At 42.5% G+C, this 15,845-nt stretch overlaps 1 protein-coding gene and 2 pseudogenes across 2 annotated transcripts; 1 reads left to right on the top strand and 2 right to left on the bottom strand.

Annotated features, from left to right (window-relative positions):
- Positions 1 to 5,498: 5,498 nt before the first annotated feature.
- On the bottom strand, positions 5,499 to 7,783 carry LOC104706188 (uncharacterized; annotated as a pseudogene).
- A 45-nt stretch (positions 7,784 to 7,828) lies between these two features.
- On the bottom strand, positions 7,829 to 9,597 carry LOC104706187 (uncharacterized; annotated as a pseudogene). The gene is made up of 2 exons (XR_015564095.1): positions 9,489 to 9,597; positions 7,829 to 9,029 (listed from the first exon to the last, which is right to left on the bottom strand). The product of XR_015564095.1 is annotated as an uncharacterized LOC104706187 (transcript).
- A 178-nt stretch (positions 9,598 to 9,775) lies between these two features.
- Positions 9,776 to 15,700, top strand: LOC104706186 (serine/threonine-protein kinase RUNKEL-like). Its single transcript, XM_087462295.1, has 11 exons — positions 9,776 to 10,024; positions 10,116 to 10,205; positions 10,428 to 10,480; positions 10,570 to 10,645; positions 10,722 to 10,783; positions 10,877 to 10,955; positions 11,045 to 11,101; positions 11,229 to 12,857; positions 12,997 to 13,872; positions 14,298 to 15,438; positions 15,521 to 15,700. Exons 1-10 carry the CDS (start codon positions 9,977 to 9,979, stop codon positions 15,429 to 15,431), a joined length of 4,104 nt encoding a protein of 1,367 aa, XP_087318421.1. The 5' UTR covers positions 9,776 to 9,976; the 3' UTR covers positions 15,432 to 15,438; positions 15,521 to 15,700.
- The last annotated feature ends 145 nt before the right edge of the window (positions 15,701 to 15,845 follow it).

Raw genomic sequence — 15,845 nt, 5'->3', positions numbered from 1 at the left:
GCTACTCGTAATAAGAAAACAGGCCGACCACAGCGTGACGCATCTGTATAATTCAAGTCGGGTCGCTACTCGAAAATTCATGGGTAAGCCGACCATCGCATGTCGCACCTAGATAAAAAAACCGAGTTCGCTACTCGTAATAAGAAAACAAGCTGACCACAGCGTGTCGCATCTGTATAATTCAAGCCGGGTCGCTACTCGCAAATTCATGGGTAAGACGACCATCGCATGTCGCACCTACATAAAAAACCGAGTTCGCTACTCGTAATAAGAAAACAAACCAACCACAGCGTGTCGCATCTGTATAATTCAAGCCGGGTCGCTACTCGCAAATTCATGGGTAAGCCGACCATCGCGTGTCGCACCTATATAATAAAACCGAGTTCGCTACTCGTAATAAGAAAACAAGACGACCACAGCGTATTGCATCTGTATAATTCAAGTCGGGTCGCTAATCGCAAATTCATGGGTAAGCCGACCATCGCGTGTCGCACCTACATAAAAAAACCGAGTTCGCTACTCATAATAAGAAAACAAGCTGACCACAGCGTGTCACATATGTATAACTCAAGCCAGGTCGCTACTCGCAAATTCATGGGTAAGCCGACCATCGCGTGTCGCACCTATATAATAAAACTGAGTTCGCTACTCGTAATAAGAAAACAAGCCGACCACAGCGTGTCGCATCTGTATAATTCAAGCCGGGTCGCTACTCGCAAATTCATGGGTAAGCCGACCATCGCGTGTCGCACCTATATAAAAAAACCGAGTTCGCTACACGTAATAAGAAAACAAGCCGACCACAGCGTGTCACATCTTTGTAATTCAAGCCGGGTCGCTACTCGCAAATTCATGGGTAAGCCAACCATCGCGTGTCGCACCTACATAAAAAAACTGAGTTCGCTACTCATTATAAGAAAACAAGCCGACTCCTGTATATCGCACTCGAACGAGAAAAAGCCGAGTCGCCACTCGTGACTTAGGAAAAGCCAACCAATCGCGTGTCGCGTGCCGAAGAGATTTTTAAAAAAAAGGGGGGGGGGAGAGAAGCAAAGGCTTCTCGCTAGCCAGTACCGTCCCAGCTTTTTTAACCCCAAAGTCGGCATTGGTCGGCTCGTCAAATTCAGGATGAGCAGATCCACTCTCGCCAAAATCGGCATCCTCCCCGCAAGAACACTAACGTCGCCACTAGAATCTCGGCCTCCAAAATGGGGTTCGAACTTATGACGTATTGCGACCTGCAGCGGGATATTCATGAGCTCTCCTCCAAAGACACTGACCTTGTTGTTGCCAGTGACACAACGACCTCGGCCGACCCCAAGGAGAAGCTCGTGCGTTTAAAGAAAGAAGAATAGCATGAAAAAAATTTCGAAGAAAAATGACAATACGAGTTAGGCAAAGATAAGGAATCTCAAGTAAAAGGAGATCGTCGAGCAAATGTAAACAAGTTCCAACAACAAAATACAATGCCATAACGGCCCAACATCCGCTACATCATGGAGATAAGTTCAAAATAAAAAAATAATAATAATAAGTCGCTCGTCAAGGGGCGACAAGACCATCCACATGAAACTTAACACCGACCTCTGGGACGATGGGTTCAACCGATGGAGCGGCAGTCGAATCATTCAGCGTGGGAGGAGCATGACCAGCTGTCGAGTTACCTGGTGTAGCAGGAACGGTACTCTCTTCCTCGACTTCCTCACTGGACGCACACTACGACCTATTAGCTTCGCCCCCGTCAAACTCCGAATCCAAATCGTATGTGACACCTGGGGAAGGAACCCACTCGAGGGGATCAGGGAAAGGCTCGGCAAAAATGGAGGTAATGTCGAAATCCCTGGGATTGAGATCCGGGATGTCGATCTTGAGGATTTCCTCCTTTAGCCCAGACGCCACAATGACGACCCTCTCCTGTACTCCGTCAGCCAGAAGGGAGATCTGGCCATCGGCAACCAAAGCCTCGAGCATGTGCATGTTCCCCAAAGCATGGTTATACTCAAGGAACTTCGGGCGAGATGCTTCAATAGCATCCGCTTGAGATTTGTGACGATCCAAAATCTTCTGGGCACGGTCGGCAACCCTACGATAAGCTATCATCTTTTGATACCGACCGAATCCACGACGACGAGCCCTAAGCCATCTTGTCTCAGAGTCCAGAGTGACCCGAGCTTCGACAGAAGGGCAGCCTGTGCAGAGTTCGCCACCTCTCGCTGATGCTCCAATTCGGAAATCCTCCCGGTCAGCATCTTGTTCGAGCGAAACGCCTCTTCGAGATGACCCTCAAGCTTCTTGACTTGCTCGATCGAGGGACCTGAAGGCGTAGAAACATCGGCCTCCAGGTCGTACGCACGCCTCTCATAGCCAGAAGCAAGATGAATGAGGTGACTTATGAGCTGCGACGACCACGAATCATAAGTTGGAACTTAAATAAAAAAAACAAGAAAGTTTGATTGCCAAATTACAAACTTCGAAGGCGGTATTCGCCAGATCGATGATCTTATCGCCCTCCTTCATCTTCTCGATCGGCATAAGACGACCAGACCCAAAATGGATCTTGCGAAACAGCTCAGTGCATGCCTCCGAGTCGTTTGGAAAGGCTCGGGTAGCCGTAGTATGAGAGAAATCACACCGATAGTCCATGGTCTTCTGCCGCTTTGACGTTCTTATCGATCCAGAGATCGATCTGTCCTCTTCTGTGAAGGATTCAAAGAATGCTCCTTCTGACGGCTAGAGTCACCCGCAGGCTTTTTCCTTTAGGAGTCGGCTCCAGCGGGGAGAGCCAAGAGGTTTAGTGGGGGAGGAGACGATCGCGATGCTGGCCTTATGCCAGCGCGAATCTCAGCCGAATGAGCATCGCGAGATGCCGGAGGGGATTTCCGTGATGAGTCAGCCCCGGAAGGGCGAGTCTCGAATTGGACCTCAGTGCGAGAAGATGGCAAGAGCGCAGGAGGACCAGACGCTTGACGGTAGCGAGCCGACACGTTGGGAACATCCAAATTAAGTCTCCCATCGTACTAGCTGCACAGAGAATCCAAGTTTAAAAAAATCAAAAGTTTGTCAACGACCTCCTAACATGTCGTCAACGAACGCCTTAAACCAATGAAAGTTTGACTATTACCTGTCGGTCGAGGAACCTTTTCCTTTCTTGGATGACCTCCTTTCCTCTGTCCAGAGCCTGGCCAAATATACGGACCCACTGCTCGTATCGCGTCAATATCAGCTTGAAACGTAGGAGGATAAGGAAGAAGGCACCATGGTATGACAACTGCAAAGAAGCGAACGAGGTAAGTAACGAAAAATAGATGAAGGACGTAAACAAATTACAAAGAAAGATGAACTACCAGGTGAAAGGTTCCACCTAGAAAATAAATGGATCGCAGGATCCTCGACGACCCCTTGGAACCACTTTTAAGAAAAAATAAGACCCTTCCCAATTGTGGGTCTTCCCTTTTGCCCCTTCGACGATCAGCGGGGGTCGCGAACTGACATAGAAAACTTCGGGTTTCTCATTTCTGTCGGACGCTGTTAGACGGGTAAGCTCTTCGAAATGATCAACCAAAAGTCGAATTCCCGCTCTCTTCGCCAAAATCGAGATGCCAACCGCATTCCGGAACGTAGCCGGAGCGAACTGAGAAATCGCCATTTTTGCGCTTAGCAAAATACGACATCAGAAAAGAGGGAAGGGGAAAAGTAACCCCACATTCGGAGAAAAGTTTCACTGAGAGACAAATGAACCCTTCAGGAACATCCCAAGGACGTTGATCGCGCTCGGGGATAATAATGACGAGTTCGGCCGGGAACTCGCCGACCTGAACCGCCACGAGAGCCGATTCACGTTTAGAGGAAGACCAGGGAACGAAAGAAAGGGCATGCTCCCTGGTTCTTGAAGGGTCGGCAACCAACGGGAGAGATCCGTGCTTGATGATGCGATCCGCCGGAACGATCATGTCATCAAAGTCCTCGTCGATAAGAGAAGGGATCTGACATGGAAGGGCTGACGAACTCGGAACCGCCACATCGGAGAAGATGCGACGCTAGAGTTCTGCCAAATTGGTGTCGTCAGAACTAGACGACGATCCCGAAGAAATATCACTACCCGTCGGATACCTCGCCATACGACGATCCGATCTAGTCGAACCACTGGAATTAGGCGAAGTGTTCCGACGAAGATGACTCGCCGCCGAAGAATCAAACGAAGTGGACCAGGGGAGGCCATAGAAAATCTCAAGAAAACAAATATATAGACGAGCTAGGAGACGAGGGAAGAAAGTGCCTGGGACGACGAGCTGAGGAAACAATGGATGGAGAGAAATGATACCAAGATGAAGAAGGGATGAGTATTTATAGGGTTGAAAGGAAGATTCCTGAAGAAATCATCATTACAACTCGAGGATCGAAGCGACGTTACAACTTTCGGATGTCACGCGCATCAAGGTAAACGTGTGACGATGTGACCGCGTTTTTTGGGAAAAGGGAAAAGCGCACGCGCGACTCTCTAATTTCCTAATATTTGTCCGCATATCCTTCAAGTGCCCGTCGTTTGCCCGCCTCGGATCCAACTCGTCGTTAAAAACAAAGGCTCGACGCTTATACAGCAGCCAGGGGATCACTAGAGGACATAGAGTTTTCCCCATAACTACGAACTGAAGATGGGGAGGAATACTGTTAGGGGTGGATTTCACCCCAACAATAGGCCCAACCTAGAAAAGGTCCAAAAGAATTAATAGGCCAAGAAGGGTTATTTTTGGTCTTTTTGGATGACGAACCGATACAGTAATCTATAAATAGTGATTGTACGGCGTACGATGCCAGGAGAAAAAGGAGGAGAGGAAATTTGTACAAGAGAACCAGGTCTCGAAACATCGATTTGACGAGCTCGCAATTCGTCAATTGTTTTCTTTTCGTCATTTTATAACTCGTCGTTATCAATTATACCCCAACTTTTTCATATATAAAAAAGAACTTCCATCCTCTAAACCCCAAACTAAAATACTCTAATTGGACAGATGAGCTGGACATCAACAAATATATTGTACGCAACCAGAGCAAAACTTCAGTCGTCGTCGGCTAGCTCCTCTAACGCGGAAGGATCACATATATTATTTCTCCTCCAAAGAAAAAATATCCCACTTTTCCCGAAATTAGTCCATTGGGCGGGAAAATCATTTAGCCCTATTAATTTCCTGATTATAAAAATCAGTTTTATATTTCGAGATGACATTTGTTTGTGCCTGTGAAGCTTCTAGTCCACAATGCTCTTGAGATTACTACTTTAGCTCAATCGCACATTTATGCAAAGAGAGTTTTAATTAAACCTTCAAATATATATGGAGAACTGCAAACAGAACAATCGCACATTTTATGCAAGTTCAGTAAATTTCTCATCCTAATAATTCATACTTTTCTCAACATATAAGATTTTCCATAGATGAATCAACACAAATAACATGTGCTTTCAGAGCTTAGATCTTAATTAAGCCTGAAAAATGCAGAACAGCAAAAAAAAACACATCACATTACAACAACAAATGCAAAAAAAATGTTGGTTAATTTACTCAAACTATACAATAAGTGAGAGATAATTACTACATACGGAGCTGCAAATACTTTGCTGTTTCATATCACAGAACAACATACTAAAACATCATGAAAAGGAAGTCTTTACGATTCTTAAACAAGAACCAAACCCTTTTCCAAAAAAAATTGTACCAAAAGCTAAGCTAGAAAAAAGGATTCCTTGGCGCTTCTGTTCCCTTTTCTTCTTTCAATTCCTCTGTTCAACAGTGTATAACGTTTATAGGTGTTCCTCTGAACTCAGCACAAAAAAGGTCTTCCAACTCTCCGTGCATCTCTTTCGTCACACGCGTAGCAGGAACCTTGTTCGAGAATCTGATCCTTTCCGACTTTGGGATCGTAAATATTGGTTCCGACCCTTCCTCCTCGTTAGAAGTATACTCCGTACATGTCCTAAACCACCTGTATCCATTGTTATCACGATCTTCATAAAGGGGTTGTTGCTTCAGCAGCTGGACCTTATAGTCCAAAGTGCATCAAGAATTTCAACAATGTCATAAAGACCATATTCCAAGTCTTCAACATCAATTTCACGACACCAATATCTGTATATCGCCCAAACTTCACCAATCTTGGGGAGAATGGTATATTCAATGCCATCCATGGAGGTTTCAGGCATCATCTGAAGTGAAAGCTGACTTGGGGTGATTATTTCTAGATCTTTTCTTGCGTAGAATGTTCCACAACCAACAGGCATTTGCCCATCTTCCCAGTCGATAACATCCTTAGGAAACCTTGTTGGCTTTAGCCGACCTATGTGTAGTTTGATTACTGGATCCTGCTTATATGCCTGAGTAAAAGTGATCTTCTGAATTCTACCATAGTACAGAGGCAAATCATCATAACCACTGTAAAATGACCAAATCTGGCCAGTCTGAAAAACCATCCCCTCGCTAGCAAAGTAGATGGCTTGGCGTTTGGACTTTATATCACTCTCAGAGTTTGAAGGCACGATAATCTCCTCGATTGCTTCTTCTGGTAACGCAGCTTGCTCCAGCTCGTAAGCATCTTTTGGCACACCATTTCCTTCAACTCCAGTCAGTTTGAAGGAAGGAACTCTGTGGGAGAACCGATACAAGCTGCGAGGTAATATACGAAATATGCCTTCATAACCAGTTCCCATTCGGAAAAACACACTAGCAAACCCTTTGGCTTTATGCAAGTATGCAACATATACACCACCTTCATCACCGTAATCTGACAGAATCTCAACAAACTCATACTCATTTTTGCGGTGAGAATCTGGCTCTGAACACCACTTAATATCCCAGTTCTTGAAAAGCGCCCATGTCTCGCCTTTTTTAGGGGATACACTAAAATGACAATTGTTGAAGGAATAACAGGATCTGCTGAAACAACGAGTGTTGCTTAGTTCATTGCAATGGATAACATGTGAAAACATGGAACGATCTTTTGTGTTCTTATTTTCCCCAAGCCTGAACTTACCAACAGAAACAGGCAAGTCTTCTTCAAACCATTGGATCTCTTTCTCATCATCTGGATCTGGCTCTAGATATGTGATCCGAAGCCCAAAGGAAGGAGCTGAAACTTTCTTGATCTGAGCATACAATCTAGGCAGTCCATCCGCTGTGTCATAAAGAGCCCAGGTCTGACCAATTGCAAAGTTCACTTCTTCCCTCAGCTTATCAAAGTCGTTAAATTTTGGAGCAGCACATTCAGATGTCTTTGTTTGTACTGCAACTGCTGAACTTGTATCACATAGACCACAGTTGTTATCTGCCTCAAGATTCTGAGAGTCCCCCGATGCAGCTCTCACTTGACCATTCTTTTTCATGGCATTTGGCAATGTTTCTACCTCAAGGAGTTGCTTTTTGCTTCTAGACTCTTCTCTTGCACCTCCAAAATTCTCCGCAACAATTCTATTGCCAATTTTACTTAGATTGACAATAGTATCTTCAGACTTCCTGCCGTTTTCAGTATTAACAATTTCACCATACTCATCATTCCTCTTTCTCTTCTCACCAACCTTATCAGCACAGCTCAAATCAGGAGAACTTTCATTTCCAGATTCTAGATTCTTACTTGGGACATGTTGATGTTGCTGCAAAGAGAAAGCCTGAGCCTTTTCTTGCTGATTCATAGGTGTCGATGCAACCAAATCACTCCTAATCTGATGGCTCTGGACAGCTTTTTTCCTTACAGTGAGATCCATCATCAAACAAGTAAGGGAAGACAAATTCCACCTCTACGGGTTCCTACAGAAAATACATTTTATGGTTATCAGAAACTATATGACACATAAAGTATAATGTACTTACGGAGTATAAAACAAGGTTTGGCCAGTTTGAAATGTCCTTCCCTTACTAGCAAAGTGCACACATTGCGAAAGTGTATTATTCTCGGACTTTGGCTCTGCTAGTAGATGCAAAGGGACGTCTATCTCTTTGATATTTGCTGGTAAAGCAGCGGGATCCAGCTCATAAGCACCTCGAGGCACACCTTCTGCTTCTTTTCCAGTCGTCTTAAATGATGGAACACGATGGGAGAATTGATATTCATCGTGATTACGAACATAAGTTGTAACAATTTCCTCATTAAAGCGACAGAACAAGCTTAAGAAGCCTTTTGCTTTATGCAAGAATCCAGCAGATAAAGGATCACTTGATCCACCATCCTCTGACACTATTTCGACAAATGCGTACTGATCTTTCCCAGCAAACCAGTTGATGTCCCAGTTCGTGAAAAGAGCCTTGTAGCGACCCTTGAAGACAGCCCATGTCTCTCCTTTTCTTGGGTAAATACTGAATTTACCCACGCTACTTCCTTCGTTGCAATGAACCACGTGAGAAAACCTTGTGTGGTCTTTAATAGTCTCATCTTTCCCAAGTTTAAACCTACCAACAGAAACAGGCAAGTCTTGTTCGTACCTCTGAATTGGCTCCTCATCATGTGGATCAGGCTCAAGCCATGTGACACTAACATCAAAACCAGAAGCAGAAACTGAAACTTCTCTGATCTGAGCATACAATCTTGGCATCCCATCTACTGTATCATTGAGAGCCCAGGTCTGGCCAACTGCAAACTTGCTCACTTCCCTCAGCTTATCAAAGTCATTAAATTTTAAAACCTGTTCCGCTCTTTCTAGTTTTTCTCCTGCTTCATCCTTCTCCAAAGACCCTTTACCATTTATGTTGCTTTGTACATCAGAAGCCTGTCGCTTGCTAAACACAAACCCCTGAGACTGCTCTCCTCCATCAAAACCAAGATCTTTTATAGCTGTAGTGTCACCAACAATAATAACTTCTTCATTATCACTGCAGTTTCCGCTTTCTCCTTCACTTCTCACAAACCCTTCCCTCTTTCTCTTCTCACCATACTTCTCATTGTCAGATGGAGCAAGCTTTCGAGCACCATCAAGGTTAGTCTTTTCCATCACAGATTTACCCTTGAGTGGCTCCTCCAGTATGATCTCAACTTGATCAGGGTCAGTCCTTTTCATCAACAACAATGAACAAAAAAAAAAAAAGCAATCAGAACCAAGCAGACATCAAAATAGTTTGCACAAGATTAACAGCTCTAAGCATTAATTCATTGGTCATATGTTCAAACATCAACGAAGAGAGATTAAAAGAGGTAAGACTTTCAAAAATCCAAGATATAATAAAGTTAACAACTCAAAATTTCCAAAATCGGGTGGAAACAACAACGAACCCTTTTCAAAAAAAAAAAAAAAAACCCCATTTTTACTATAGTTTGAACACACATTTGAAAGAACAAAAAAAAAATTCCTAAAAACCCCACCAAATCCCTAGCGATCAGGATTTTTTATTTACAATACAAAAATTTATTTAATATAGTTTATTTACAATACCCAAAGATAATCAGATACAGCGAGGCAGCGAGCTTAGCCGGATAAGGGAAAACAAAATAGAGGCGATCAGGGAGCTTACTCTGTCTAAGAGGCCGACGTCGGAGAGAATTTTGGTTCCGGCGAAGGTTACGTCGTCTCTCTCTCTCTAGGAGAACGAACTCAAATCGATAACTCTTTTTCACTTTACTCTTGCCAAATTTACCCCGCTTCCCTTTCCCAGGCGGTAAAAAGCCCTACTTTGCTAATTAGTTTAGGCGGGAAAACGTTCCAACGGGAAGAGGACAAATGGGCCAAACGATCATTACAGGCCCAATAAGCCCAGCTTATCACTTTTAAATAAATAAATAGCTTCCTCTTAGTCAAAATATAATAATAATTATCCTAAATTTGTCCGGTCTTCTTCCTTAGGGTTTGAATTTTGAAATTGTTCAGTTCCTTCTCTCTCTACCATTTTTCCCCCTCTCTGTTTCTCTCTCTCTTCCCAAATCCGTTCAGCAACGGCCATTGATTCTCTTTAGAGCTTCGAGATCTCCGAATCGGATCTCAGGCGAGTTGAAAGCGCCGACGATGAATCAGTATCACATCTACGAAGCCATTGGACATGGCAAATGCTCGGTAAATTTAGAATCTGCTTTAGCATTTTTCCCGAGATTTTTTTTCCTGAAGTGGTTTGTATAGTAACTTTTTTGTTCAAATCGGTTCGCAGACTGTGTATAAAGGAAGGAAGAAGAAGACGATTGAGTATTTTGCTTGCAAGAGTGTTGATAAGTCGCGGAAGAACAAGGTTCTTCAAGAGGTAATAGTAATCATCAGATCTGTGAAATTAGCGATTCATGCTTGGGTTACCTTTAAACCGCTTGATTTTAAGGATTTTATCTCTGGGATTGTGACGGATTCATTCTAGATTTGTCAAATCGATGCTTTTAGGTTTCTTCTATTTATGTATGATGTTTGCTAGCTGAAAGGTCGAATTGATTTGGGCAAGGACAGATTTGGTAATTATTCACTTCCTGTTCAGGTCAGGATTCTCCACTCGCTAAATCATCCAAACGTACTCAAGTTCCACGCTTGGTAAAACTTTACTAGCTAATTTGTAAACAATCATCTGAATCTCTTTAGTTATTTGCTTTCTAATTATCGTCTTCTTAATGATGTCTCAGGTATGAAACTTCTGCTCACATGTGGTTAGTTCTGGAATATTGCGTTGGGGGTGATCTCAGGACGTTACTGCAGCAGGTACCGCTTGTTAGTTTGGCTATATTTATTGGATTATATATGGTCACAGATTTTCTGAAAGTCACTTTTTTTGTAGGACTGTAAATTGCCAGAGGAATCAATCTATGGTCTTGCATATGATCTTGTCATAGCCCTGCTGTAAGATCCCTTTTTAAACCATTTTGACAGGACTTCTAGGTGCATGCAGAAAATGTTTTCTCTTATGGACTTTTCTTTGCTTGAATTTCTCAGATATTTACATTCGAAGGGAATTATCTATTGTGATCTGAAACCATCAAACATCTTACTCGATGAAAACGGTCATATTAAGGTACGTCAGTTGTTGTGGTTTCTATGCAGGTGTCCAGTTTATGATGATAGTTTATTTCGTTTTAATGGTCTCATATCACTGTGTTTCAGCTGTGTGATTTTGGGTTGTCAAGGAAGCTAGATGATATTTCTCAATCTCCTTCCACGGTAAACAGTTTTGTCCGTTTTCGTTTTTCTATATAAGCTTTACATTAATAGTGAAATTTTTGATCTTAAATTACACTGGATACTGTATGTCGTTGGTACTTATATCTCTTGTGATAATTTGCGTCAGGGAAAACGTGGTACCCCGTATTATATGGCTCCAGAGCTATATGAAGATGGGGGGATCCATTCTTTTGCTTCTGATTTATGGGCACTTGGCTGTGTGTTATACGAATGTTACACAGGAAGACCTCCTTTTGTGGCAAGAGAGTTTACCCAGCTTGTGAAATCGATTCATTCAGATCCAACTCCTCCACTCCCTGGAAATGCAAGCCGTTCATTTGTCAATCTCATTGAGTCTCTTCTTATCAAAGACCCTGCTCAAAGAATACAATGGGCAGAACTCTGTGGTCATGCCTTTTGGAAGAGTAAGATTGATTTAATTCAGTTGCCTATTCAGCCTGCTTTTGATAATATGATTGGCATATACACAAAGCCATGCCTTTCTGAGCGTAACGGAGACAGACCAAATAAGACCCCTCCGAAATATCGGGAGAAAGATCCAAAAGGAGGTACAAAGCACAATGAGAACTCCATTCAAGGTTCAAAAGGCCATGAGACGCCTGTAAAGGGAACGCCTGGTGGTTCTAAAACTCAAAAGCTTCCTAGTAAAGCAAGTGAGGAAAAGCATGGAGGTCGTCCTGGTGCTAACAGACAGGTGAATATTTTAAGATTGTCAAGGATAGCAAAGGCAAATCTCCAAAAGGAAAATGAGAAGGAAAACTACAGGAGACCCTTACCTAATAGCAACGAGAATTGTGCTGAAGTGAAGATTGAGAACACTGATATGGAACTTGATTTTGATGAAAACAATGACGATGAGGGACCTGATGAATCAGAAGGAACCGAGAACACCTCTTGTGCACAAGCTGAAAGAGCTATGAACCAAAATGAGAGTCACAGAAGACAAGGAGTTATAAGCAGTAATGCGCCTGATGAGAACTCGTCTGCAAATGAAACACTAACCTCGGCTGAAGCAAGAGATTGCCATGAAGAGCAGTCTGAGCCAATGGACGTGTCAGCTGCGCCACCTAGTGCTAGTCCTCAACTTAAAACTCACCGAGGAAGAGAAGTTTCTGGAGTTGCTGTTAATCATGACTCATCTAAAACACCTACTAGCCTCACTGACGTCCTTTGGCATTTATCTGATCTTTCTGTTAGGCCTGTCATGCCCAGCAAAAAATCTGACAAAGAAGCTGTGCATTCTCTCTCATTCGAAACACCACAGCCTTCTGATTTTGGTAAGATGGGAAAGCAAGAATTAGAACCGCTTAACAATAAGATCATAACGGTGCTAAGTGGGAGCAGTTCTGGCCTGTCAGAGAAACAGAATTTGATCAGATACCTCGAAACATTGAGTAGCAATGCTGATGCAGCCAACATCCTGACAAACGGGCCAATAATGCTTGTGCTTGTTAAAGTTTTGAGATTATCCAAGACCCCAGCGTTTCGTGTACAAATTGCTTCACTAATTGGTTTGTTAATTCGGCATTCTACCTCAATCGAAGATGACTTGGCAAATTCTGGTATTTTAGACTCTCTTACTAACGGCCTCAGAGACAAGCATGAAAAAGTGAGAAGGTTCTCTATGGCAGCTCTAGGTGAATTGCTATTCTACATCTCAACTCAAAATGAGCATAAGGATTTCAAACCACCAGAATCCCCTTCAAAAGAAATCCGGTCTGCATCGGGTTGGCAGGTCAGCATCTCTGAATTATTACTCTTAAATTGTTGATCATTTGGCTTTTAATTTTTCTGGTATATTTCCATTGCTTAATCTGAATGGTTTATTTTACCATTGTTTCCTATCTAAACAGATTCTTATTTTCTTAAACTAGGTTTCAAATGCCCTGATCTCTCTTGTGTCATCTGTCTTACGAAAAGGAGAAGATGACCTGACTCAGCTCTATGCGTTAAGGACGATAGAAAACATCTGCAGTCAAGGAGCTTATTGGGCCACTCGTTTCTCCAGCCAAGATTTGATTAGTAACCTCTGCTATATCTACAGGGCAACTGGGAAACAGGAGAGCATGAGGCAGACTGCTGGATCATGTTTAGTCCGTCTTGCTCGCTTTAACCCTCCTTGCATTCAGACGGTCGTGGAGAAGCTTTCATTGAAGGAAATAGCTTCATCTTTTGTCAAAGGCAGCGCAAGAGAGCAGCAAGTCTGCTTAAATCTTCTGAACATGGCTATGATTGGAAGTCATACATTCACAAGCTTTGGAAGGCATCTCGTGACATTGACAGAGGAGAAAAATCTTTTCCCTAGTTTACTCTCCATCATAGAGCAAGGAACGGAAGTTCTGAGGGGCAAAGCTCTTCTCTTTGTTGCATTTCTCTGCAAACACAGTAGGCGTTGGCTGACAAATTTCTTCTGCAATGCAAGATTTCTCCCTGTGGTGGACAGATTAGCTAAAGAAAAAGACAGTTATGTGCAACAATGTCTTGAGGCATTTGTGAATGTAATCGCCTCCATAATACCAGGCTTGCTGGATACGATAACCAGTGATATCCAACAACTGATGACAGGAAGACGCCATGGACCTGGACCTGTCTCCCCACTTAACAGTCGAGCTCCTTTAAAGACTAATGCACACCTGTTCCCTGTGGTTCTTCATCTTCTCGGAAGCTCTTCGTTTAAGAACAAGATGGTAACTCCACAAGTCCTAAGGCAGTTGGCAAATCTTACAAAACTTGTGGAAGCATCGTTTCAGGTCAGTATTTGCAACTTACCGGCCCCTTTTATATTACTCTTTTAGCTCAAAGGAAATGCTCTGTTATTTTACTTTGCACTAATAGGATTGGTCAATTGCTCGTCAGACTTTAAATTGCTTACCTTCATTATGATAGAATTATATGGTTAGTGGTGCTTCTTGTAGGATAAGATGAAGACTTTCATACAGCTGATTCCGGAACTTCCTACTAAATTACTTCATTCCTCTGTTCACTATAGATATATGTTTAAGATGCTTGAAGAGATACTCATATCTTCTTTTTTCTAATATGGAGATTTTTTAAGTTGCTAAATGCTTCATAGTTACTCATTTCTTCTTTTCACTATGAGATTGTTTAAGATGCTAAAAGCTTCATTCATTAATCGATCATAAAATAATTCTCATGACTTGTTCACAATTTGCAGGGAAGAGATGACTTCCGCATAACCCTTCTTCAAGTTCTAGAATGTATAGCAGAAGATGCTCCTCTGGTTACACAAAATGCTGAGATCATTATCCGTGAGATTCTCCCGTCTCTGGCTGGCATCTACAATGGGAACAAAGACGGGGATGCTCGGTTTCTCTGTTTGAAGATCTGGTTTGATTCAATGACAATTCTCTTAACCGAGTGCACTGAAATCGACCAACAAACATCTGAGGATTTGAAATCAATATCCAACTCTCATTTCCTCCCACTCTACCCTGCATTGATCCAAGACGAAGATCCAATCCCAGCTTACGCACAAAAGCTCCTCGTCATGCTCGTTGAGTTTGATTACATCAAAATCTCCAACCTATTGCATCATAATACAGTTTCACAATGCTTCGAGTTTCTTCTCGGAGACTTATCAAGCGCGAATGTGAACAACGTCAAGCTCTGTCTAGCCTTAGCCTCAGCTCCAGAGATGGAAAGTAAATTGCTCTCTCAGCTCAAAGTAGTGAGGAGAATCGGAAATCTGTTGGAATTCGTGAATGCCAAAGACATGGAAGATTTTCTTGAACCCACTTTAAGTCTCTGCAGAGCTTTTCTGCTACGGTCACTTGGGAGCAAGAAAGGTCTCATCTCCAACTACACGAAAGAGCCAACGCTTTTATCAGAGACATCATTTACATTCGAGGTCGATCCACAGGAATGTATAAGAGATATTGCAGATTTCGGCAGCAACATTGGCCTATTCTTGCACCTAGCGTCTTCAGATGATGACACAAACATCGGAGTTGCAGATATTGCTTCTGAATGCGTCGTGTTGCTACTTAAAGCGGCATCGAGAGAAGCTACGACGGGATTTTTAACCAATCTTCCGAAGATCACACAGATTCTTGACTCGTGGAACAGGAGGAAGAGTACGGAGCAACACTCGTTGGTTCTGAAAAGGATATTGCATTGTTTAGGTTACGCTTGCAAGCAGTATCTATCGCAGGCGATGATTTTGTCGATATCAGGACATGATGTCTCTAAGATCAACGCCATTGTCTCTGAGATCAAGAACTCAGACGTGGCTGGTCTTAATAGCGTCGCTTCCCTCGTCGCTATGGAGTTGCAGAGATTACCTCGTTGAACAAAAGGTAACAAGCTTAATGATAATTAAGTTTTTTTCATCATTGGTAAGTCTTATTACATTTTCGTAATCTCTTGTTGTTGAACCAGGATTAACGGACAATGACGCTGTAGAATTTCAATATGTACGAGGTAAACAAAATCAAAACCATGTGACATTGAGAATCAAGATCTATTTGTCTCTTTGTAATGTGTATATTTCTCTTAATTACAATTTTTGTACCACTACAAAACTACTTCCTTAATATTATCTTCTTTTAGATTTACACATTTATTGAATGTTTGACATTTAGTAAGCAACTCTACATTCTAGAAACTAATGCATGGTTAATTCAGATTAGAATAGACTGACAATTACAGAAGAAGAAGAAAAACATGTACTGATCTAAAGAAAAAGTGAGATATTCCTTTGAGT

Source organism: Camelina sativa, chromosome 8 (assembly GCF_030686135.1).
Source record: "Camelina sativa cultivar CO46 ecotype springtype chromosome 8, ASM3068613v1".
NCBI classification, from domain to species: domain Eukaryota; kingdom Viridiplantae; phylum Streptophyta; class Magnoliopsida; order Brassicales; family Brassicaceae; genus Camelina; species Camelina sativa.
Note: the sequence above shows the minus strand (reverse complement) of the source record. Positions and strands in the feature narration are given on the sequence as shown.